General features: G+C 38.8%; 1 protein-coding gene across 1 annotated transcript in view; it reads right to left on the bottom strand.

The window, feature by feature from the left end:
- Positions 1–26,562, bottom strand: part of gtf2b (general transcription factor IIB) — a 27,575-nt gene continuing 1,013 nt past the window's right edge. The window contains exons 2-7 of the mRNA XM_020535593.2: positions 13,867–13,973; positions 8,272–8,405; positions 6,217–6,363; positions 5,958–6,087; positions 2,270–2,551; positions 1–579 (exon numbers count right to left, since the gene is read on the bottom strand). Of these exons, the coding sequence (XP_020391182.2) occupies positions 446–579; positions 2,270–2,551; positions 5,958–6,087; positions 6,217–6,363; positions 8,272–8,405; positions 13,867–13,973 (934 nt within the window). The 3' untranslated portion in view covers positions 1–445. The remainder of the gene's footprint in view (positions 580–2,269; positions 2,552–5,957; positions 6,088–6,216; positions 6,364–8,271; positions 8,406–13,866; positions 13,974–26,562) is intronic.

Raw genomic sequence — 26,562 nt, 5'->3', positions numbered from 1 at the left:
CAAAGGAAAAAAATGGTAATTTATTAATGAAGACATCAAGCATCTTTCCAACCCTGAATATGGGTATGTCAAATTACACATTAGTAATTCAAAAAAAAACTAAACATGAGCCAGTCTGTCATTGATCAGCCTTTCACAACACAATATCCCCCAATTTTTCACTTTATATACAACTTGTTTGATTAAGTATAAATTCCTCACTTGCAAATATACAAATTAATTGGGAAGTACAAACGATCTTGAAATTCAGCTTTGGAATGTACGTGCGATATTCGGACACAGCGCAGCCATCTGTTGCTATATAGTTTCACTGGTTCTCAGCTGGGTTCTTCACTTGAGCTGGTTTCAAAAATCAGGAGGCCAAATTAACTTCAAAAAGATAGGGAATGTTTTATTTTATTTAAAAACAAATTATTGTGCATATTGCAAAGTAGGCTGGTTCCATTTACAACTGGGGTAGTTTGTCAACTGGAGTATCAAATTTAAATTCAGCAGGGAAGAGGTCAGCAGCTCGTGGATAGATGAGTCTGTAGGACTGCCTAATTGTAACATCAGCTACCCCAGCAATGTCTCCAATCTCTGGAGGAGAAAGAAAACAAAAGCATCAGTAAGTTTCAGAATTCACCAAAAGTTTAATAAACACACACACAGAGCCAAGGAACAGGAAGGACGAGCCATGACACATGCCTAGACTTGTGAATATCAGCTTCCAAGAATTTCTTCAAAACATTTCCAAACATCAGGTACTTAGGAGACGATTTAAATGATTTCAAAAAAGGGGAGAAAATAGAAGAAGGGTGTAGGCCTGAAACGTCAGCCTTCCTGCTCCTACGATGCTGATTGGCCTGCTGTGTTCATCCAGCTCTACACCTTGTTATCTCAGATTTTCCAGCATCTGCAGTTCCTACTATCTCTGCATCAGTAAATGCTATATTTAGGTTGGGGACAGAAAATAAGATAATGATGAGAATACACAAGGTCTGATTATCTCACTACAGCAGACAATAGACCATGATCACAAAGTGAAACTCTCATCAAAATCTCATTAAGCAAGCACTAATTTATATACTGAAGTGCTCTAGTGCTTTAAGTAATACAAAATGGAGAAGGCTTCATCCTACTGTATGCATACAGCGAGAGAGAGAGGGAGACACTGACTGTTCAATAAGTGGAACTTCCTTTGTATTTGATTTTACAGTTTACCTTTTGTCACATGACCATAAATATTAGTCAATTACACTATCAATGTCTCATTAGACCACTAACTATTTCCCTATTAACTGCCTGATTTCCACTGCAAGCGTTATCAAGTTCCTTCTGAGCCCATATCCAGTGACTGTGTCCCGTAAAATGCAAATATGTTCCCCAATTTACAGCAATTCTAACATTAACTACTCTACTTATAAAAACCTTATCAGTCATGTTTGTGGAGCTAAATGACTCATCTCGTCAGCGTCTGTGCAATCGTGAATTAATCTTGCTTTGTTTTAACCTTGAAACCTCAACCAAGTATAGTCTACGTCAACCTCCCAGCCTCCTACATACCTGCAGTTATCTAATTAATTTCAGTCTCAAATAAACACAAAACATTAACGCATGTACAAGCTACAACGTGTACCATTTACAAGATGCACTTCAACAACTGATTAAGGTTCCTTCAACAGTACCTTCAAAACCCACGAGCACTACCATTTAGGAGGCCGAAGCTAGCAGATACAGGGGAACACCACATCCTTCAAGCTCTTCTCCAAGCTGACTCAGAACTATATTCTCATTCCTTCCCTGTCACTGATTACAATTCCAGAACTACCCTCCTTAACAGCACTATGGGTCACCCTACGCAAGATAGCCTACAGTGGTTTGAGGCTGTAGCTCACTAGCACCTTGTCAAGGGTAATTAGGGACAGACAATAAACGCTGGGGCAGCCAGCGATGGCCACATATTGTGAACCAATTACAAAGAATTCTCTCCATTTCCAAGAACAGAGTTTACAGACAACCAGAGACATGCTTGTACAGATACTTATAAGCAATCTGCTTAGAAGTGTTATGACACACCTCTGCTCCACAAGAGACTATTAATCATGCCTGTATATCAGACCAACATAACTGTTTGGGAAAGAAAGCTAGATTTATCTTCTGAAGACCAATATTGTCCATGTCTAAGGTTCTTTATTTTTCTGGGCAGTTTATAAAAAATAACTTGAGCAACTATGCATTTTACATTAGGTCCAAAATTATTATGATTCTTTAGGAGCAGGGCAAATACCTTTCTGTGTTCTTTTGTCTGCTGAAGCTTGCGATGCCATATAAATAGCTGCTGCAGCTACTGAAATAGGGCTTCTACCAGGCACCAAATCCAGTTCCACAGCTTTCCTTGCAATATGCGTTGCAGCCATTTGTACTTGTTTAGGCAATCCCAAGTTTGAACAGAACCTGGACATAAAATCTCCTGTAGTAATTAGATCCACACTGGTTTCCAGAGCTTTCAGAATCAACTTGAAGCAACGGCCTATTTCCTTCTTTGGAATCCTGGATACTGCACATATTTCTAATAGAGGAGGAAAAACATTAGGATTGAACAAGTATGGATCAATTGAAAGCAAAATTGCTGTTAACTCCAGAGATTTGGGTTGGGTAAGGGTATTAAATGATTCTCAAAGATGGAAGTTCAGGTTACTTCAATTAACCAGAACTGTCCTAACACTTGGGTGATGCTGTCATCAGATCACCCACACCCTGCTCATCCTTTAGCCACTGGCAACAAACCAAGAGGATATTATAGCATGGATAGCTTCACTTGGCATTTTTAATAAGCCACACAAGATTTTTAATACATTTTGATAAATATTAAATAATGAAACAGTGTTACTGCATGACAGCAGTGTAATGCGTCTCTCCAGAACACATTGTGTGTTAAATTGACAAGCACAATTATAAACTGCTCCAAGTCAAAGTCACTGAAAGATCAGACCAGAACAAAAACCTACTTGTTAGGTTGCCAGCTAACACAGCCAACACTCCACAGAATTTTCCATCAGACTAGGAAGGCTGAGGATACCTGCCAGAGTCAGTCTAACAACAGTGAATTGCTCTTCAAATTTTATTATTTGCACCTATGATTTTATACAAGTATTAGTCCCTACCCTGGGCATCAGATTTACATTCATCTCCTCTCCCAACCACCTTGTATGATACATGCTAGAGTAATGGTAATCAGTGCAGTTAACAAGTCATGTTAAAGATAGTAATGAAGTACAATTTCCATTCTTAAACAGATATTATCCCAAGACATGGCCACATTTAACAAACAATATCATTATATCACTTAGTAAAAACAAAAATCACGAATATATAAAGAAATCTCAGCATTGCTCTAATTTGGAATGAACTTTACCTCTCAATCTCAAGGTTAGCCTGTGTTATGGAATGTAAGATTTTCTTTTAACACTTACACTGACATCAAGTAAGCGCAAATTAAATACAATATGGAATCAAGTGTTGAGTAAAGCTCTCTTATGCACTATTCAAATACCATTTAGATAAATTCCACTCAACACCATTGCAAAACTGCCAGCAAGTGCTAAATGAAGGAACATTTTGTTTTGTAGACACATACCTACTGAGGACTGGATTGAGGTGGCTCAAAATGATTTCACTTAGGGCCCTTACAGAGAACAGACTCCTATCCCATCTTTCTGGATTTAAATCCAGGTCCTAGAGGTGAAAGAACAATGTTAACTCAGACCACCACCCACATCCCTTCAGAGTTTTGGCCAGGTGAAAAGAAAAAGTGGTCAAGGTAGATCAATAAAAAAAAAATCCACCAATTTGTTCTTGCTGCCCAGCCTTGCAAAACTAATAAATGATCACTATGTACCTCAAGGAGAGGTGACAAACTGTACTCAGAACAGTATATCCTGCTGGTTCTAGAGTCTGTTGGTTTGCAGAGAAAACAGACTTGATGTGCCTTTCCTCATGCCAAATCTTAAAGTATTAGAGTGAAACACTCAAATACTGCAAGTGATCTCTCGCATCAATTTTAGCCTCGGCTCAGTGCCAACATTCTTACTTATGTGCTATACTGCTGGAAGAGCCATCTTTCAAATTGGCTGTTGAAACAAAATCTGATCTTCTTCCTTAGATGGATGCAAAATATGCCTTAACGCTATTCAAATAAGAATGGAAGACCTATGATCATGGACAACAATTACACTGCCACAACAGGTTATCTCCTCAAATGCCTCATAACAGTTAGTGAGGATTACATCGTATGCAGGTTAGCTGCTTTATTTGTCTACAACAGTATTGCACTTCACTTCGAAACACCAAGGAAATGAAAAGCACTGAAAATGCAGGTTTTTTTTTTTTTTAAAAACTTTGTCATTAACTGTTACAAGTTAATATTTCAGTAGAATTCCTACCATTTTAAATAGTTCTTTGGATGTAGCACCACAGCCCAAGGTCACATTTAATGCCCAGTTTACCTGAAAATTATATTATTGGGCTTTCTCGAACAATCTCAATCTTGCTAATGATGGCATCCCCAGCATCGCTGGGCAATAAATTCTAGGATTAACTTCCTAGCTACAATGGAGAAATGACGACATAAGTTGTCAGGATGGTGAGAAACTTGGAAGGTGACAGGATTTGGCCATGTTACTGCTCTTGCCTTTCTTAACAGTCAAAGGGGAAGTGGTGTCCAATAAACTTGGTTACAGTATAATCTGGGGACCATATGAATTGTTCTGCTGGCAAAGTGCAGCTGCAAAGGATGTATTATTGATAAGACCACGAATCAACAAAACTGCTTCACTCCCCATACATCAAAATTTTTTCATCAGATGTGAGTTTCATTGACAAGGTCAGCATTTGTTCTCCATCCCTGGTTACCCTTAATGGAATGGGTTGTTCAGCCTCAAAGGGCAGTTATAAGGCAACCACATTATTGTATGTTTAGAGTCACGTCTAGGCCAGATCAGGTAAAGACACCCGATATCCTTTCTTAAAAGGATGTTAGTGAACCATACAGGTGTTGACCACTAACGATCAGTTCATGGTCACCATAACCAAAATTGGCTTTAGGTTCCAGACTTATCTAGTGAATTTAAATTCCATCAATGCAATGAACCCATGCACAGGCTAGATTTCTGGAGTACTAGTTCAGTCACACCACCATACCATATCTCACCCTGTTGAACAGTTGAATTGCTAAACTTATGAATCAGTGTGATCAGGTGCACCATTCCAGACATGTGTTTTACATCAGTGTCTTGGTTTGAACCTTGTAGATGGTGAATGGGTTTTGCAGGATCAGCAGCAATATTTTCACAGCCAGAGTTGATGTGGTTCAGCCAGTTGAATTGCCAGTTAGAGGACAGTGGATAGGTTTTTTTCTTCTTAAAGATTATCACTACTAGACACTTACAGTTTTAAAATCTGTCACTTGTCATGCCAAGTTAGATGTTACCCTTGTCCTGCTACAAGTAAACGTGGGGTTCTTTATGACTGGGGTTGTCAATGAATCTGAATAGTAGAATCATGAACAGGCCCACTCATGACCTCATGATAGAGGGAAAATCATTAATAAACAGGCGATGTTGGCAGTTTGAAAACCCTTCATTGATGGGCTTTAGCTTCTAACAATCACAAATACCTTCCTTTTTGTTAGATATAGGTCCAGTCACCAGAGTTTCCCAATTCACTGCCATAATCAGACAATTACTACCTTGATGTTGAGCACAGTTACACTCTCACCTTGCCTATAATTCAGCTCATGTCCATGGCTAGATCAAAGTTACTAGTTAAAATTAGTAACATCAACTTTAGTTATCAGTAGTCTCAGGAATAATTTACAGACCTGAATCAAAAACCTTGTTGACAACTATTAAAATTAATTTTAAGATTCAGTTGAAGACAGTGCTATATAGTTTGGTGTTAATTGTAGATCCTCTTACCTTTGAATGTTCGTGGTACACCTTCTTGCCTACAGGCAATGTACAAACAGGCAGAAGCAATGGCATCATTACTCCTTCCCTTTAAGCTTTTTTGTTCATACACTTGTTTAAATAAATTATTTGTTCGATCCTTGTAAGTGAAAGACAGGATTTAATTAAATTCAGACCATCAATATGCAGCAATATTACAAGTTTTACACTTTCATTACCAAATTAAATGAAGCAACACCATGATAAATCAAATACCACATGAACTTACAACAATATTTCTGGGGAGATTTATCCTGTCAGACATATTACTGATTTCCTTGAATGCATTCATCATTGCTCGATCAGAGCTACTCATAGTCCGACGATTTTGATATTTTGCATTCCCAAATTCATCAAAACTTGCTGATCCAGTACCCTGTAAAGAAATGCAAAGTAAATAATGTCCACTAAAGCAAACATGCCATTTGCAGCAATTTCTTTACAAAAACGCTGAATCCATTACAAAGCAACACTAAATCCATTACAAAGCAAACAAAATATGGAATATTGGTCTATTATTTACTCAAAATGAATTTTAGATCAGTTTCCCTTCTAAAGCACCATCATTCAAATCAAAGTTACACTTGCTAGTGCACAAAAAAAAATTTACTTTCATGTATTAATATATATTCTATTACCTGTTCATTTCTCTCACCTTTCAAATCTCTTTTCCTAAATTTTAGAAACTGTTGATTCAGGAATACCCTGAATCATTGCTGTTTAAACAGCAGAGTTTGGACTGTAACAAGTCCATGTATTAGTTAGCTGCAATTTTTTTTATTTTAGCAAACACCCACATTAATGCTCATTAAGCCACAACATCAATGAGTTGTATTTAGAAACTGGTCAACCTGCATCAGCCAATCGCTACTGTACATCTTTTCTGTACACAAAGATAAACTTTTTTTAAATTTAGGAAGTCATTCCCCAACATTCAAAAAGTGACTTATAATATCAACACAATTCCATCTAGCTTGTTTAGCTTTCGTTTATTTTTCAATCACCCTATTGTTCATCCAGCTCGACACCTTGTTATCTAAGTGAATCATGCAAATTTGTCAAATGTTAAATACTGCCTCAATATACATCATGTTTGGACAAATGAAGTAAGTGGGCAAATACATGCAGCTGCAGTATAACTTGGATAAATGTGAAGTCATCCACTTAGGTAGCAAAAACAGACAGGCAGAATACCTGAATGATGATAGATTGGGAAAGGGGGAGATGCAACAAGACCTGCGTGTCCTTGTATAACAGTCGCAGAAAATAAGCACTCAGGTGCAGTCGAAGGCAGTAAATGCAATGTTGGTCTTCATATCAAAATATTCAAGTACAGAGCAGGGGTGTCCAGGGCACAGGTAAAACCACATTTGGAGTAGTCCATGCGGTTTTGGTCTCCTTAGCTAAGAAAGAATGTTCTGGCTACTGAACGAGTGCAAAGAAGGTTTAGCAAACAGATTCCTGGGATGGCATGACCGATATAAAGGGCACGAGAGAGTGACGGTATTGGTTAGGACTGCGTTCATTACAGTTTACAAGAATGAGGGGAGAAACACAGAAGCCTGTAAAATTCTAACTGCGTGAGATAGAGTAGATGCACAAAGGATGTTCTTGATGACCGGGAGCCCAGAACAAGAGGTCACATCCCAGGATAAGGGGCAGGCCCTTTAGGACAGAGGGCATTTCTTCACCTAGAGTGTGGCGAGCTTATAAAACACTGTCACAGAAAACGGTTGAGGCCAAGACATTGAAGACTTTCAAGAATGATTTGGATATAGTTTTAGGACTAAAGAGATCAAAGGATGCTGGGAGAAAATTGGAACAGGGTACTAAGTTGGATAATCAGCCATAATCATATTGAATGGCAATGCAGGGTCAAAGGGCCGAATGCATACTCTGTATTGCTAATGTTTAAAAAAACAAAACTAAGGGGAGTACGCCATTTGGATTATTGGAAAAATAAAATCAATGGACTTGAAAAGGGGTTTCAATACAAGGAATTGGTGAGCAATCTGGTAACAGCCACTATTTCAAACCTGATAAATTAAACCACTTAAGTCAGGCAAAGACACCTAAAGCATATCAAATTAAACAATAGAACCAATACATTCAGAAAAGAGAAGCTTAGAATGAAGGAGTACCAGAGAATCTTATTTCTTTAGATTAAAAAACTACTTAATTAGCTATTTTGTAATATGAGCAGCTGTGCATCAGAGGAATTGTTTTCTTACGTAACTGTTTTCAATTTTGTATGCCTGTTCTTTTGCTTAAGCCACATTCCTACCTTTCCAATCATAGTTGACAAATCACCGCCATTTAGAAGAGGATTCTGGGCATCACCAACTCTAGATGGATCTTTTGTTGCTTTGTCATTGCTAAACGTCCGCCATTCTGAGCCAACATCTATAACTCTATCACCTGTAAAAACAGATGGGCATCAAGATCAATAACTTTAAAATTACATGAAGCAAAACAAATTGTATCCTTCTAAGAGTCACATTGACAAATTGCACAAATTATTTACTCCTTTGGTAAACATACGTTGTAGTTTAAAAGTTAAATTGGAGCAAGAATAAGCCACATAGGCCATCAACAGTATGCTACCATTAAATAAGATTGTAGCTGATGTTCTACCTCTGTTCCACTTGACTCAGAGTTCAACCAAAGCTGGATTAAAAGCAAAATGATAATCAGGCCAAGTCATGCAAGAGCAATTCTGCTCCCATTTTCAATATATAAATTCCATCTTTACTTCCATTGAACTTCAGTACTTCCAATGGAGAGGGGGTGAGGTTAGCAGGATGAGATTATGCAAGTATAAATTGCAGCACAAGAATTGATAACTAAAATATAAAAATGAGGAAAACATACAAGTTTTATTTAAGCAAGAAAGTAACGAACAGCAAGCAATCTTGGACTTTAGCTTCTTATGTGCAGTGTGTGCATTTTACAAATTTACCTTTGCTTTTGATAGGAAGAATCAATTCAGTTTCAGACAGTCATCACATCATAACTTTATTATTACATGATAAATGAATGCATAAATAAAAGGTACTTCTAATTCAATCCAATACCTTCTTCTGACCAAGTCCCATTTCTCACAAGAACTTCTCCAAAATGGGGCTACTCACATAGGGAAACCATCACCTGTTAGTTGTACCTGTTAGCTTGTTAATAGCACCTCAGTTGTTCAGCTTACTTTGGTAAAATAGCTGTACCAAGTCAGGTATGATAGGTGGGAAACTGGATTACAGTGGACAATTCTACGTAGGCGTGAGTACTGGCACAGGCATGATGGATAAAATAATCTCATTTTGTCAGAATATGCTTCTACAAAAATAGTAGAGATTGTGTGTCAGAATCACAGCAAGAATCTTATTTTTGATCTCTCCTGCCACAGCAAGTAAAATCTTTTTTCTAATTTACTATCCAGTCATGAGGCATCCAGAAACTCAGACAAGCAACTTGAACAGAAGAGATACAGCCACAGGGAAACACTACTACAGGTACACTTAGCCAATTACATTCACATAAATACAGACAATTACTATATGCAGCTGAGAATTTGCAAGTTAAGAATCATAGTAACCAATTAATTACACAAGAATCGAACGCCCATGTAATCATTTGGATTTATCCCACTAAAAACGAAATCTTTAATGGGGTGGGGTCATCACTGGGTAGGCCAGCATTTGTTCTCCAACCCCACTGTCATTAAGCATCATAAACTGCCATCCACCTACCATCTGGTAAATTTCAACATCGTGTGGAGGCAAAAAGAAAGCAAGCCAAGAGGCTATTTTTGTAGTGCTAATACAACACTCATTCAGAATACTACAAAAAATTATTTTAGATCCAGGATAAACAAAATCGCAAAAGCAACGAGGGATAAGATCAAAAATGTAGATAAAACAAGAGTTTTAACTAAAACATGCTTGAAAAATCTAACCAAACACAAAACAGCAACCACAGGAAATATAGCATTTTAAGAATTAGAAGTTAAACACTACGGAAAAAAGACAAAAAATTAAAGCATTTTATCTAGCAGTCAGACCTAAAATGTAAATAACAGATTAGAAAAAATAAAAAGACATTGCTTTATACAGCATGAGAAAGGTTGAACAGTTGAAAGCAAGCACAGTTAACCATAATGAACAGTGCTGCATTTATGCATGATAAAAGCTACATAAATATTCAAGACCATGTTTTATGTAGGCAACATTACAGCATTTTTTTCAAAAGGGGATATGAAGACAGCCAAACTCTTTCATGGTGTACAAAATTGTCTCTTTTTTCCCCCCAAAAGTCTGTTTCTTGCATTTATTCAAACTAGAGTACAAGATAAAAAGCTTCCACTTCTTGTCTCCTATCTGTGTTATTAATAGCTGCATACAGCACAAGTGCAAGGAGGTCATGTTGAACTCTTAGACCTCAGCTGAAGTATTTTGTACAGTTCTAGCTGCCAAATGACAGGAAGGACGTGAACCACTGGAGAGAATGTAGAAGTGGTTTAGAAAGATTGTTCCAGGGATGAGAACAGATCGAAGAAGTTGGAACTGCTGTCTTTGGAGAGAAGACTGAGAGGTCATCTGATGGAGGTTTGCAAAATCATGAGTAGGCTAGAGACAGCAGACAGGGAGAAACTGTTCCCACTCTTAAAAGGAAGAAGTGGGCATAGATTTCAAGTCATCTGCAAAAGAAGCAGGGTTGAAATGAGGAAAACCCTTTTCACTTAGCTAGTAATTAGGGTATGGAATGCACTTGCTGCAAATGCAGTGGAGACAGGTTCAATTGAAGAATTCAAGAGGACATTGGATGACTACTTGGGACAAAAAAAACATGCAAGGGTATAAAGCAGGAGATGGGCACAAGGTAATGATACTCATCTAATGAGGCGGTGCAGACACAATGGACCAAATGATGTCTTCGTGCGCTGTTACACCTGTGATTCCATACCAATCATTTAATTATAGTTAAGTTAAATTAGAACAAATCCCACAATGAATTCAGAATTCCCAACTAAGCAGCACTTAATTAAATTTAACATTACATTATTCATAAGTGATGTGGATGAGAATGTGGGAGGGATGATAAATAAGTTTGCTGATGACAAAGATTGGCCTGGGTCTTGAATGAGGAAATAAGGGGTTAGGTTACAGGAGAATATAAATAGGTAGGTCTGATGGATAGATCAATGGCAAATGAAATTTAACCTTAATAAATGTGAAGTAAACTTTGGAAGAAAGAACAATAGAGGGGAGTCTCAATACATGAAAAAACACTAAAGTTCAGAGAAACACAGGGATCTTGAGATACTTGACCACAGATCCCTGAAGGTGACAGAACTGGTTAATAGGGTAGTTAACATGACATACGGGATGCTTGCCTTTATAAGTCATGGCATAGATTATAAGAACAGGGAGGTCATGTTGGAGCTGTACATAACTTTGGTTAGGCCATAACCAGAGTATTGCGCGCCATTCTGGTCACTACCTAATAGAAAGGATGTGATTGCACTAGAGGGGTGCAAAGGAGGCTCACCAGGACATTGTCTGGGATGGAGCATTTCAGCAATGAAGGGGACATAACTTTAAAGTGAAGGCAGGAGGCTTGTGGAAATTTGAAGAAAATCTTTTTTTCATCCAGAGGTTGGTGGGTGTTTGGAGTACGTTGCCTGGAGGGTAGCTGCAGGCAGGAAATCTTGCAACCTTTAATTTATTGAACAAGCAAACAAAATATCACAACTTTCAAGGTTATGGGTCCAGTGGAGGGGGGGTTCAGACCAAAGGCCTAATGAATCTAAGACATCTAAATGCACTAAATATACATGAGAAAATTAATCCAATAGTGAAGTGCTCTCATGACCTTGCACTATCTTATGCAATTTGTTTTTTTTGTTTCTTCTTGGCTGGGTCAGCATTCATTGCCCATCCCTCACTGCCCTTGAACTTAGCAGCTTGCCAGGGGCAGTGAAAGTCAACCACATTTCTCTGGGTTAAAGTCACATGTAGGTAAGAATGGCAGATTTATTTCAAAAAGGACATTAGTCAACCAGATATATATTTATGACAATAGTTACACGGTTGTTATTAGAATTTTCTTGAATTGAAATTTCACCATCTGGCATGGTGGGATTCAAACTCTTTCTCCAGAACATTAGACCCAGACTCTGGATTATTAGTTCACTGAAACAACTACTGTGCTACCATCTCCTCGTCAATGCACTACCAAAAAAACTAGTATATAAACCTTTTAATCTGAAACTGTAATACTGACATGTTTATCAATACAGACACAAACAATTACAAAAGATATAAACAGCCTAAAATTAGAAAAGATATCTAAATCAAAACTCCTATAGTATTTAGCATCACCCATTAAACTTGCGGGCCACAAGGTGGCTCAGTGGGCAGCACTGCTGCCTCTCAGCGCCAGGGACCGAGGTTCGATTCTAATCCCAGGTGACCGTCTGTGTGGAGTTTGCACGCTTCTCCATGTCTCCGTGGATTCTGCTGGGTACTCCAATTTCCTCCCACGCAGTCCAAGGTGGTGTAGGTTGGGTGGATTGGCCATATTACATTGTCCGTAGTGCCCAGGTAGGTGTAGGCTAGATAGATTAGCCATGGTAAATCTGGGATAATGGGGTTTTTTGAGGGTGGGTGTCAGGGCGTGATGTTCCTCGGAGGATCAGTGCAGACATGGGCCAAATGGCCTCCATCTGCACTGTAGGGATTCTACGATTCTATGCAGGGTCCTGGATGTGGTCAGTTTTGAAGATGAAACATGGGAGGTTCAAAGAGAGAAGAACATTGAAACAGACAAGTCATAGGTGTTAAAAGTCAAATAAGAGTTGAGGTTGAATGGTGATTGGCTTGTCTTACGGTCAAATAGGTTTCTGCAGTCTAGTTCAGTCACATTCTGTGGCTAGAGTGAGAGGTCGTGTCAGTGGTAAGGGAATATAGTTTGTGGTGGAAGCTGAAGACAGTTGCTTCAGTCTTGCCAATTTTTAGTTAAAGAAAATCTCTGCAGGGTAATCGAGTGAAGAGATTGAAAGAGGTGATACAGATAGAACTGAGTTCTGTCAGTTTACAGATGGAATCTGATGTTGGGATGTTTGAATGAAGTTACTAAGAAAAAGGAGGGGATAGGAATAACAAGGATAGACGTACCAGGAACTGTGCACATAACCGCAAGAGAGAAGCAATGGCAATTAAATCATTTTGAATTGAGGGGAATATTCTACCATGAATTAAACAGAAAGCAGTAGTCTGCAAACAGTCAATATTGAAAGACGACTCTGGCTAATGCATGATATTAGATTTGTTATACTTGCACCGTGCACGTTTAGATTTACACATTCATGTAAAACAGCAAGCTGTGCGCGCAAGAAATCTTATTGATTTAAAAGTATTGATCAGGTCAATTTCTCAAATAAAGCAGTAAGCATCGTACAAAAATTGTGACGAAGAAACGCCAGGGATGTTGAGGAAATAACATCCTTGTAAAATTTGGTAAACAAATACATCTTTGGACCATTGACAGTGATAATTTCTAGATAATGCGAAGGCTATAAATAGTTCAGGGCAGGAACTTGGCTGCTGGTCAAAAGATGATACTTAGTTTAGACACACACATCCTAGTCTGCATGTACAAATAGCAACATATCATAGGTGATTGACAATGAACAACTCATCAGTGCATTAAAAAGAAAGGAACTGATTGTTACTTTAGATAAGTTCTTGGTTTTCATCAAGCAGCCTTAATTTCAAATAGCAATCAATGCATTGTGATACAAAACAGAGATAATGGAAACATACATACGCATACATTCATCTGTATATTCATAAAATGTAAGTAACGGAAATGTTTCTTTCTTTACCTACTACCAGACCACATTCAGGGCAGATCATATCACCAGCACGGTAATCTTCTACCAAAATGGCATCTGGATGGTTTGGACATTGCACTCTGGGCAATGGATCCCCACTAAAACAGAAAGACCAGAAAAAAAAATCCAAAACTTAATAAAGAACTTAAATAATTACCTATGGAAAATTTTCTCACTTCTAAAATCAAAATTATTACAGTCCCTCATTTATCATAAATATGGTTCCCTTCTGCCAGGTCAGGTTCCACTGCAACTCCCAACCCACCATCTCTTTGGATCCCATCATGGTATTTCATCTGTTGGATTGCTTGTCTGCCATTCCACACAAGTGGGGCCATTTATTCCATTAAATATTGGGAAAAGAAAAACCACCAACTTTAGTCGCCACAAAGTCCATCCCTGGCCCACCCCTCATTTCTCTGAACGGCATATGAAGCTGAACCATACTCTCAAATTGGATGTCTTAACTAATTAATTTTCAATTCCATTTCCTAAGACAACCTTTTTGCTTGACTACAACCTACAGATGCTTGACTTGACCTTGTCTAAGCTTGGATGAAGTCCCCATCCAAGCCCTGTTAACTTGTGTTGACGAACCCTCTTACGACTGCCCTCCATTTCTTGATACCATACGAAGTTCAGATGATCATATCATAATTTACATCAAGTTTAGTTCACTCAGGCCCATGCTTGCTGACTGGTCTCGTTTCACAAAGCTACAATTTTAAAACATTTCAGATTCCTGCTATCTTGAACACTTCCCCACAACCCAATGGATCCCTGCATGCTTCCAAACTAAGCGCTAAGCTGTCAACGATCCATGTTCCAACAACAGTCGTGCCTTTATCGGCCTAGAACATATCCCAATTCTAAAATTCCCTCCCTAAACCTCTCCTCTCAAGAGGCTGCTTAAAACCTGCCTTAGGGAAAAATGTTGGTCACTGGTTGCAATTATTGTGTTTGATAATGCTCCTGGAAACCACCTTGACAGGTTTAACCTTGTTAAAGGCACTACATAAATACTAAGGTCAGTTGCTACAATAGCATGTTTCATTAGTAAATATTAATGAGCTACCATAAAAATGAGTTATGATCTTTCAGAAGAAAAGATGAACTTTAAGAGGTACATTCAAATGGCAAGGACACTGGACAAAACTGCTCCTTTACTACCCAACAGTTCCACAAATGAAAGACATCCCTGAACAATTCACTTTGTTAATCCATAGTCTGTCACATTTGATTGGTTTGCACGTGGTACGCTACAATTATATTCTAGTGTTTGTGTCTAAGTAAAAACAATATGTTGAAATCCTGACTTACTGAAAACACAAGTTTTACCTCAATTTTTATAGTAAGTAAACTAAATCTAATAAATGATTGCCAAAATATACGTTTTAATCATACAAAGATATCCCCACTTAAAATGGTTACTATTTATTCATAACATTTTAGCCTCATTTAATGACCGTTCCAGTATATCATACCTCTTCACAGCTATAATTGTATCCTTTATCGTTACTGTGACCACTATTCCTCATCAAGTCCCCTCTATGTCATGTGAATATCCCTATAATCGGGAACGTGTCCTCTTGTTCAACTCACTTTAAAGTAACAGTCTATTAGCCCAGTGTGTCCGAGATCATTCTTCAGAAACCACACTGCCTGACTGAAAAGCCTGAAGTTCTTTTGATTTATATGACTCTGATCTTTACGTGTCTGGACTTAATACCATGGTCTTTCTCTGCTTTGCTTCCAGCAAGGAAAGCTGGATGCACAATTTCAGGAGTGGTCGTACAAGAAAACCATGTATCTTGGTTTCAACTTTCTGCCTTGTATTCGGCTGTTCTAACTACACAATTCAACAATGAACGTTCAGCATCTGGTTTAAATCCTCTACATTAATGTTGCTCACTTCATCATTAACCATGTTAAACAATACCTGGTGAACTAGGCTGACCTTTACCCATTCCTTTGACTGTCCAACTATTTTTCTCTTTCTAGACTCCATTGCCACCTATCATTTACCTCTTTATCCTCGTCCCATCCCATCTTCAGCATAATGTACCTTTTCCTAGCTACAACCAGGTCTGAAGAAGGGTCACTGGACCTGAAACGTTAACTGCTTTCTCTCCACAGATACTGGTCATATCTGCCAAATTTTTCCAGCAATTTCTGATTTTGTCAGTGTATTAATGATGGACAGATTGAATATTTAAGGTGGTGATGGGACACCAATCACAGGGTGTTTTGCCCTGGATGGTGTTGAGTTTGAATATTGTTGGAGGTGCAGATAAATGCTAATTTTGCATCACATCATTCACTTGTGTCTTGAAGATAATGGCAAGCCTTTGGGGATTCAGGATGAAAGTTACTTGCCAGCCTCCTGAACTGCTTTCATATCCATAGTACATGAGATACTTCTGAACACTAATGAAAGAGGATTAGATTATTTCTTGTCGGAGATGGACAAATGCTACTTGCTGCACAAGTACAACCTCAGTTCAGTATCCGAGGAGTCATGAATGTGTTCAGTACCAGTGAATCTTCCCACTGCGGAACTCGATGGAGGAAAGTCTCCTTGAAGGTGGACCTTGAACATCTTAATGAGGAATCTCTGCAACAATATTCTGGGACAGAAATGATTGGCCCTGAGCAACCACAACTATGTTCCTTCATATGAGATCCAATTATACATCATTAACTAGAGGAGCACTTCTCCCAGAGTTCCACAGATTTCACCTTTGCTGGGCTCAATATTATACTCTGTCGAATGGAACTATGACAACAGGGACCATCACAGAGCACTAAATGGCTGATCCCCGATTCGGACTCTCTGGTCATCAGGGACATCCTTACCGTTTACTGTCTAGTCCTGTTAAAATTTAAGAATTCTAAAGGACGTAGCTGCTAGAAACGAAAACAAATTGCTAGAAAGACTCAGCAGATCTGGCAGCGCCTGTGGACAGAAATCCAAGTTAGCGTTTCGAATCAAGTGTCTCTTCCTCAGAACGTAGCTGCTAGACTGGGTCCGTGGCAGATGGTAAGGATGCCTTTGCAGAGTCATCTGGGCAGAGCATTCTAGACTCTCCCATAAGTGTCATCAGCAATTTTAACTACCATACCTACAGTCCTCTTATCCAAACCATTTAAATTTGCTTCTAATAACTATTTCAGAGTTTAAGAACAAATTTATTCCATACATGGAGCTTTTCCAGCATGCAGCATAGACCCAAAATATAAAACACACTTCCAACATCTGGAACCCTGTACAAATTTTTACTTCCAGCATAATTTCCACTTTCAGTTCTATTCTAAGTATTACATATTTAAAATGAGTAAGGAGGAACTGGGTAAATTGAAACAAGCCACTTTCTCAATTTGTTGAATAGTTTCCGATCAAGAGATTTCACTGTTGATTTTGTTCAAATAGTCTTTCATATTTGAATATCAGTAAGGGAATTCTCCCTGGTATCCTAACTAATCATTACCATCTTGAGCATTCCATTCTGGAAACATGGGTTCTGACCTGGCCAAAACGCAGTGCTCAACCAATATCGTTATCATATTCCTGTTTCTTAGGTTTCTCAGACACAAATTTGCTGCCATGTTTCCTACCTTATAACAGTTACTACACTTAATTTTATTTTAAAGTTTCAAAAAAACTTCATTGGCTGTAGACTGCTTTGGGATGTCTGGTGCTTATGAAGGGGGCTTTATAAAATTGTGCTCATTGTTTGTCAGAAGTATCATTCAGAAGACGGCCATGAAGACTGCAGAAAATACTGGAGAAAAATTGAGAGCGAGTTAGGGCAAGGTGGGAAAGAATGATCACTACAAATGTTATGGCAATATTAAGTTGAAGCTTAAAATATTTTAAAATGAAAGTTTAAACACTTACTTATGACTTATTAAGGACCAAAACATCCTTCATGGAGAGCCACAAGGCATGGCCATAGTAATAAATTAGTACTTTGCATTTGTCTTCTAAGAAAGCAGACAATAAGAAAGCCGCAAAAAGCCTAGTATAGACAAAATATGCTTTTAAAAATTAGCATTCCGTAAAGATAGCTAAGTCACCTGGTCTAAGTGGAATGCAGTTGACATTGTTGAAAGAAGCAACAATAGAAATAGCAGAGACAGTCACAATTTTTCAATCTGCATTAGATACAGTTGTGGGGGACTGTAGGATTATTAATATTAAACTCAATATTCAAAAGGAGGGAGAGGATTAAACCAGGAAATAGGTCTGTTGTTATTTGACAAAATAAGCTTTCATTCAAAAAGATGTGCACTAACCAAGCTAAGCCAGCACAAATTTGTTATGAACACATTAACAAGGAACAAGAATAGTGCACTCAGCCATTCAATAAAATCACAGCGAATCTGATTATAATCTCAACTCTACGTTCCCGCATATCCCAGATAAACTTTCAATCCCTTGTAATCAAAAACCTACCTAAATATCTTTGGTGTAGAGGTAAAGATTCTGCATCCACTCAAAAAGGAATTGCGAAGATTTAACCCTCAGGGATTTTGAAAAAAGTGTTTTCTCCGCTGTCTTAAGTGGGCGACCTCTTACTTTTAAACCCTGACTTCTTGTTCTAGATTCTCCCACGAGTATCATCAGCAAATTCAGCTACCACACCTGCAGTCCCTTTATCCAAAGCATTTCATCCATTGCAAAGAGTTAAGCCCACAGCACCAAACTGTGGTACATCACTCATGATATCCTGCCAGCTTGAAAAAGATCTATTGGTTCTTACTCCTCACTCGTTAGCCAGCCCATGTTCTATGCTTACCAACGTTATCATCTACATATTCCCTGATTTTCGAACATTCAATTTATGAACGTTCACAGTTACAAATGCGATCCCATACAGGGGTGTATTAGCTATGATTTTAAAGATCTGACATATGAATGCCTCCTTGTATGTATGAGCTATTGATATTGCCCTGCATTGTGTACCAACTTACATACAAATAGATATGCAGATGAACTCAAGAAAGGAACCTATTCACAATCTGTATTTCCTTAATAAACTTATCAAATGCCTCCTGGAAATACAATTACAACACATCCAATGGTCCCACTATCTATAGCATGTGTTACTGCTTCAAAGGTGAAAGGCAAATGTGTCTAACAAACCTGCTCAAATTGTTTGAGGAAGGTACCAGATCTTCCATTTGTTTTCTTTTAAAATAAATTGCCCAGACTAAGATTAGGGAGTAGCATCATAAAACATGCAGTGGATGTAAAATGTGGCAAAGTAGTAGAAGACGGCGAACCTAGTGGCAGCCTCCATCAAGACAGGATGGTAAAATGGACAGACTTATGGCCAAATGAGTTAAACATGAAGGTGAACTGTTGCACGCTGACCAATGGAGAGAGAGTAAATTACAAGATTTTGAAAATCAATGACCAGCGAGACACCTTGGTGCCAAAGTGAATAAACCCATAAAAGTGGTTGAAAAGGTATGGTTAGTTGAACTCATACAAGAGGAATAGATTAAAGAAGAAAAATCACACTAGCACATTATAAATCACTGGAGTGATTATGTTGGAGTATTATGGGAAATTTTACAGACAAGGCACTTTGGCCCATCATGTCTGTGCCACCTAAAATACACTATCTACACTAACCCCACTTTCCCACACTAGGCCCGCAGCTTTGAAGGTTACAATACTTCAAGTGTGCATCCAAATATTTTTTAAGAGCTAAGTGTTTACCCAGCTAAACTATCTTCCCAGGCAATGAAAAAACAAATTTACTTTACTGCAGAAGCAACCCCACTCTGAATTTTGACACAGGTACAATGTCAAGTTTAAATTTAGTTTGCACTATATCAGTGATCAAAGCAAGAGCACTGTTTCAGCTATTTCAGATGGGACTGTAACAACTTGATACAAGAAAATGTCAGCTAAACTCTGCAACTGAACACATACACATTACCAACTGTAGGCTTTTAAGTACTACTTTTGCCTCTACTGAATAAGAATCACATCAACACTACACAGATGCTCAGGATGGAATTCAACCAAGAGAAGTAAAATACTTCAGCACATTGGAGATTCTGGTTCGTAGGCCTAAAGTGAGCCATTATAGATTTCCACCTTGTCAACCCAAACCAAGTTACAAACATACAAAAAAAGAATAGGACAAAATGGCCCATCAAAATTTACACATCACTCATACCAACCACATCTCCACCCTTTATAATAAAAATTCAAGCTCTTTTCCAAATCCTGGCAGTCAATCACCATACTGCACTCTATAAATAAGAGTCTCCTATAGCAATTATTCTTTTAAATTGTCACACCCCACCTATTACAAGATTCATTCTTAGTGCCCAAGATCTGACCACCTTTTATTTTCCTGAGACTATCCATCAACAGTACCCAAAACTGAATATCTGTTTGAGAGAAATAGTCACAGGAGACATCTCAACTACCTTCTTCCCCTTATTGACAGTCACCCATCTATCTGACTGATCCTGCTGTGAAATCACTTCTCTGAATCTACTAGTCATCTGTATCATGTATGCCCTCATGACATCAAGCCTAAAAAGCAGCAGCTTTCAATAGCACCTTACACATTAAATAAATTAGTTTTCTTTTCCAAAAGAATACCAAGCATGCAAAAAAATGAGAAAATCAAACATAAATCTTAAACAAAATCAACCACTTAGCTGAACAATTGAACTAAAAACAACTCCTCAGGTAGTCCAGCAGACAGCTTTCAATCTATTGATTAAAAAACTCACTCCAGAGCCATCAACTTGTAGGGGTCTCTGAAAGCTCTGTAAACACAACTGTTTTAAAAAATCCTCCTCCGTGATTTAAAAAAATCTCTTCAGTGATGTTTAAAAAAACTCTCCTACATGTATAACTTTTTTAGCATATAATTTTAGAAAAAATGCTTGAGCCAACCATGCAAAGGCTTCTCCAAAAGCTCAGCAAACACTACTCTATTTGAAAAAAGTGTTTTCTTTTTGGATTTTTGACTATAAAAGAACCAACATGAATCAAAATAAAAATCTTTACTACATTTCAGTAGTATACTATAAGAAACCTAAAAGAAAGTTTGCAAACTCAGGAGCAGCTACAAGATCCATGCTACTGTCAGTTCACCATTTTTATTCTTCTTTCCATTCTCCACCTCCAAACACAGATTCTGCGGCAGTGAGCACGAATCTAGGATAAGATGTTTTTCCTGGCACAAGGATTAAGGACTTCTCAAAATGTTTGAAGCACACTGTTAAAAGGGTCAGTGAGAAGCCAGAAGTTATTGTACACATTGGTAGGAATGACATGGTTAAGGAAAAGATTAAGGCTTTACAGACCGAATATAAGAGGTTAGATAGAACATTTAAAAAAAAACTGAACCTCAAAAGTAGTAACCTCTAATTTAATTAACAAGCTTGAATGAAGGAAGAAATAAAAGGATAAAGGACATAAATCAATGGCTGAAGAGGTGATGTAATGTTCAAGGATTGAGGTTCTTGGATCATTGGGATCTCTTGTGCAGAGAAGACCTGTTCAAAAAGAATGGGTATCATCTGAACTGGAAAGGGATCAACATCCTAGTGGAGAGATTTACTATGTCTATTAAGGAAAACTGTAAACTATTAGAGGGGTGTTGGGGTGGAGGGATCCTAAGTAACAGATAAACAGAAAGATGGTTCTGAATCTGAAAAGAACAATTAGAAAAGACAGACAACCCCCAGAGAATGAAGTAACTCTGAAGAATTAAACTGCATTAATTTCAATGCAATGGGTCTTAAAGGTAAGGTTAACAAACTCAGGACATTTTTAGGAACATGGGATTGGGATGTCATAGCTATTATGAAAAGTTGGCTGAGGGACAGACAGGACTGGCAGCTCCATGCTCTGGGTTTCAGATGCTACAGGAGGTGTAGCAAGGGAGGCAGAAGAGGAGGGGACTGGCATTTTTGATTAAGGAAAATATTACTAACTAGAAAAGATATTTCTGAAAAATCATCCAGTGAAAATGCAGGTTGAAATTGGAAATAACTAAAGGAATGATGACCTTGATGGGACCATACTCTAGGCACCCCCCCATTAGTCAGAGGGAAACTGAGGAACAAATATAAAATATAGAAGCGCACAGCACAGGAACAAGCCCTTCAGCCAACGATGTGCCAAATGTGATGCCAAATGAAACTAATCCCTTCTGCCTGCCCTTGGTCATATCCCTCCATTCCTTGCATAGGCAAATTCTTATCTAAAAGTCTCTTAAATGTCCTTATCACATCTGCCTCCATCACCACCCCTGGCAGTGCATTCCAGACTTCTACCATGCCCCTCACGTCTCCTTTGAACTTTCCCCCCTCATGTTAAATGCATGCCCCCAGTATTAGACATTTCAATTCTAGAGAAAAAAATTCTGACCATCAGCCCCCTACCTATGCATCTCAATTTTAAAGACTTCTATCAAGGTTCCCCTCAACCTCCGCTACTCAAAAGGAAACAACCCAAATTTCTCTAGATAACAAAGCGTGGAGCTGGAGGAACTCAGCAGGCCAGGCAGCATCAGGAACAGGAAAGCTGATGTTTCAGGTCAGGACCCTTGTTCTGTTCCTATGATGCTGCCTGGCTTGCTGAGTTCCTCCAGCTCCACACTTTGTTAACTCTGACTCCAGCATCTTCAGTTCTTGCTAGCTCAGTTTTTCTAGCTTCGCTTTATAGCTCATACACTCTAATCCAGGCAACATCCTGATAAACCTCTTCTGCACCCTCTCTAAAGCCTCCACATCCTTCCTATATATGTTGCAACCAGAATTGAATGCAATACTTTAAGTGTCTAAATATGTCAAGCAATTTCAGATGTAAGAATAAGATTCTAATAGTAGACAATCTTAATTTTCCAAAAATTCCCTGGGACCACCATAGTGTTAAAGGTTTGGATGGTGAAGAATTTGTTAAGTGTGTTCGGGCTTTTTTTTTTAATAATTCTTGGTTTTAAGTGACATGGGCACAAAAGGCCTGCAGATGCTGGAAGCCAGAGTCTATAGATGAAAGGCTCGAAAAGCATAGCAGGTCAGACAACATCTGAGGAGCAAGAAAGTCAACGTTTCAGGCCAAAACTCTGTCAGGACTGAGGAGGGTGCAAAAGAGGTTAAATAGAACAGTAAAAAACAGAACCTCAAAAGTAGTAACCTCTGGTTATCGACAAGCTCGTATGAAGGAAGAAATAAAAGGGTAAAGGACATAAATCAATGACTTTCCTGCTCCTTGGATGCTGCCTGACCTGCAGTGATTTTCCAGCCACACACCTAATGACTCAATTAGTTTTAAAATAGTTATGGAAAAGGAGAAGCCTTCCATAAATGTTAAAGTTTTCAATTGGAGTAAGCAAATTTTAATGGTATGAGACAGGAAATTTCAAAAGTTGGTTGGAGTAGATTATTCACAAGGACTGTCAGTTCTGATGTAACACGATAGATCCATTCTCGTGCAATCTTGCGTTATAAGAAAATAGTGCAATAGCCACATCATTTAAATTAATGGGGCCAGAATCGCATTATAGACAATACAGGTAAAGAAAGGTTGTGTACTACAAATAGCAGTTTAAATTCTTCAAACACATTAAAGCCAATTCGCGTTGAAGAAACACACGTTATAGCAGAACCGACTGTAAAGGGATGACTGGCAACTGAGAGGCTTTCAAAAGTTTGAAAACAACAGTTCAGAGTTATTATGCTCCGGCTAAGTGAAGATAAGACTGGCAGGACGAGGGAACAATGGTTGAATAAAGATATTGAGGTTCTAGTCAAGAAAGAAAAGAATCATATTACATATAGACAACTGGGTTCAAATGAATCTCGAACAGTATAAAGTGTGTAGCAGCAATCTTGAGATCAGGAAGGCAAAGAGGGGATAATGAGATACATCTTGGCAGATAAGGTTAAGGATAATCCAAAGTGATGCTACGAGGAAGAGAGCAGCTAGAGAGAGAGTAGGGCCCCTTAAAGATCAAAGGGGTCGTCTTTGTGTTGAACCTCAGGAGACGAGAGATATTAATGTTTTACATCAGTTTTGACTGTGGAGAAAGAAATGGCAGCTAGAGAACTCGGGGAAAATATGGATGTTTTGAAAACAGTTCACTTTGCAGAAAACGAAGGTCCTAGAAAATATAAAAGTGGGTAAATCATGGGGACCTGCTCTAGTGTATCCACAGACATTGTGGGAAGTTAGGGAGGAAATTGCAGACCACCTTGCAGAAATATTTGTACCATCTATAACTTCAGATGAGGTGCTGGATAACTGGACAGTGGCTAATATTGTGCCTTTGTTTCAGAAGGGACGCAAGGAAAAGCTTTGGAACTCCAGACCTGACAGTCTGTCTGTGGTGGTGAGCAAGCTGTTGGACGTGATTCTAAAAGATAGGAATTTTATGCATTCGAAGAGGCAAGGAATGATTAGGAACAGTCAACATGGTTGTGTGTGGGAGAAATCATGTCTCAAACTCAATCGAGTTTTTTGACGAAGTAACCAAGATGATTGATGAGGCAGAGCAGTCGACATTGTTTATTTAGTAAAGCCTTTGACAAGGTTCCACTTGGTAGACCGATCAGTAAAGTTAGATCACATGGGCTTCAGAGTGAGCTTGCTAATTGGATTCAATATTGGCTTAACGGCAAGAGACAGTAGTGGAAGGTTATTTTTTGGACTGAAAGCCTGCTACCAGCAGTGTTCCACAGTGCTGGGTCCACTTTTGTTTGTTGTTTATACAAATGATTTAAATAAGAATATAGAAGGCATGGTTAGTAAGTTTGCAGATGACATCAAACTTAGTGGTCTAGTGGACAGTGAAGAAGGTTAGTTAAGATTACAAAGAAATTTTGATCAATTGGGTCAATGGGCTGATGTGTGGCAGATGGAGTTTAATTTGGATAAATGAGAGGTATGGCATTTTGGTTAAACAAACCATGTCAGGAGCTTATACAATTAAAAGAAAAGTAGGGCCTTGGGCAATGTTGAAGAACAGAGACCTATGGGTTCAGGTACATAATTCTTTGAAGTCTGCATGGACATGTAGACAGGGTGGTTAAAAATGCATTTAACATGCTTGCCTTCATTGCGCTGACCTTTGAGCATAGGACTTGGGATGTCATAGAATGTATAGAATGTTGGTGAAGCCTCTTCTGGAGTACTGAGACAAGTTCTGGTCACACGGTTGTAGGAAGCATATTAAGCTGGAGAGGGTTCAGAAAAGATTTACCAGGACATTATCAGGAATGCTTGGTTTGAGTTATAAGGGGAGGCTGGGACTATTTTCAATGGAGCATAGGAGGTTGAGGGCTGACCTTGTACAGGTCTATAAAATCATGAGGGTGTAGATAAGGTGAATAGCAAGTATCTTTCCCTGGAATTTCCCCAGGGATTTCAAGACTAGGGTGCATATTTTAAGGTGAAAGGAGAAAGATTCAAAGAAAGACATGAGGAGAATTTAAAAAAGAGTGGTTCAAGTGTGGAATAAGCTTCCAGAGCAAGCGGTGGATGCCAGTACAGTTACATTTAAAAGATGTTTGGTGAGTGCATAAATAAGTAATGTTTGGAGGGGGCAGGTGAGATGAGTTTAGTTTGGCATTATGGTCAGCAATGGATCAAGGGGTTTATTTCCATGTTGTATGACCCTAACTTGGGAGACCATCCACCCACACTCTCTTCTGAATATTAATATACATTTACAACAAGTAACAAGAAACTCCAGCAACACTATTCTAAGGCTCTGATTATTGACCTTCAGTCTTTTGGTTCAGGCCAACTTCACTCCCTACTGACTTTAGCTTATCTTTGGCTCCTGGATGCCATACTATATATGAGTGGCTAAATGCACCTCTCTAGAACTTGGCTTTTGAGTATGTCTGTTGAGATCACAATACATAGCACAAGACATTTACTCGATTCAAAAACTTGCTGCCATTAATTTCATTGATACAAAGGCTTTACTTCATTTCATTGCCTCACTGACTGAAGAATGGAAATATATAAATCCATATGGGAATAGAGCAGACTTGTAAAAGCTTGCTGAAATGCTTGCATCCCATTTACGGCATAAAGGGCATGGTGCAAAATCATCTCCCGCTTCAACATATTAGACTTACTTGAAAAATCGCATTAATCAAAGTCACAATAGATATAATTTTATAACAACAGACCGCACATCCTCCCCATATAGCTTTCAACTCAACCTTGTCAGCTACTTGTTATTGCACCTAACGCCAAATCACCTGGGATTTCTTTTTAGTAGCTATTCATCAGATTGTGAGCATCGGTGGCAATGTCAGCATTTACAGACCATCACTAATTAGCCTTTGCTAGACAGTGGTGAGCCACCCTCTCAAACCACTGCAGTCCCTACAGTCGTGGGACACCCTCAACCCCGTCAGCCAGGGAGTTCCAGGATTTTGACGCAGCTAAAAAAAAGGGGTGGGAGGAAAAGTCAGGGGCACCCCTGAAGAGTGTGTGGGAGGAGGAGAGCCTAAACAGGGGCGTAAAGGGAAAAGAGTGGGGTTTGGGGAAAGGGGGTGCCCAAAAGGCAGGCTGACAAGGCAGGAAAGTAATTTCTCAAAGTGGGGGGGGGGGGGGGGGGGGAGAGGGGGCCGGCCCCCCGAGCCGCGCTGGGGGGGAGGATAGGGTGGGTGAGAGCGTGACGGAGAGGG

This window comes from Rhincodon typus, chromosome 10 (genome assembly GCF_021869965.1).
Source record: "Rhincodon typus isolate 14 chromosome 10, sRhiTyp1.1, whole genome shotgun sequence".
Taxonomy (NCBI): domain Eukaryota; kingdom Metazoa; phylum Chordata; class Chondrichthyes; order Orectolobiformes; family Rhincodontidae; genus Rhincodon; species Rhincodon typus.
Note: the sequence above shows the minus strand (reverse complement) of the source record. Positions and strands in the feature narration are given on the sequence as shown.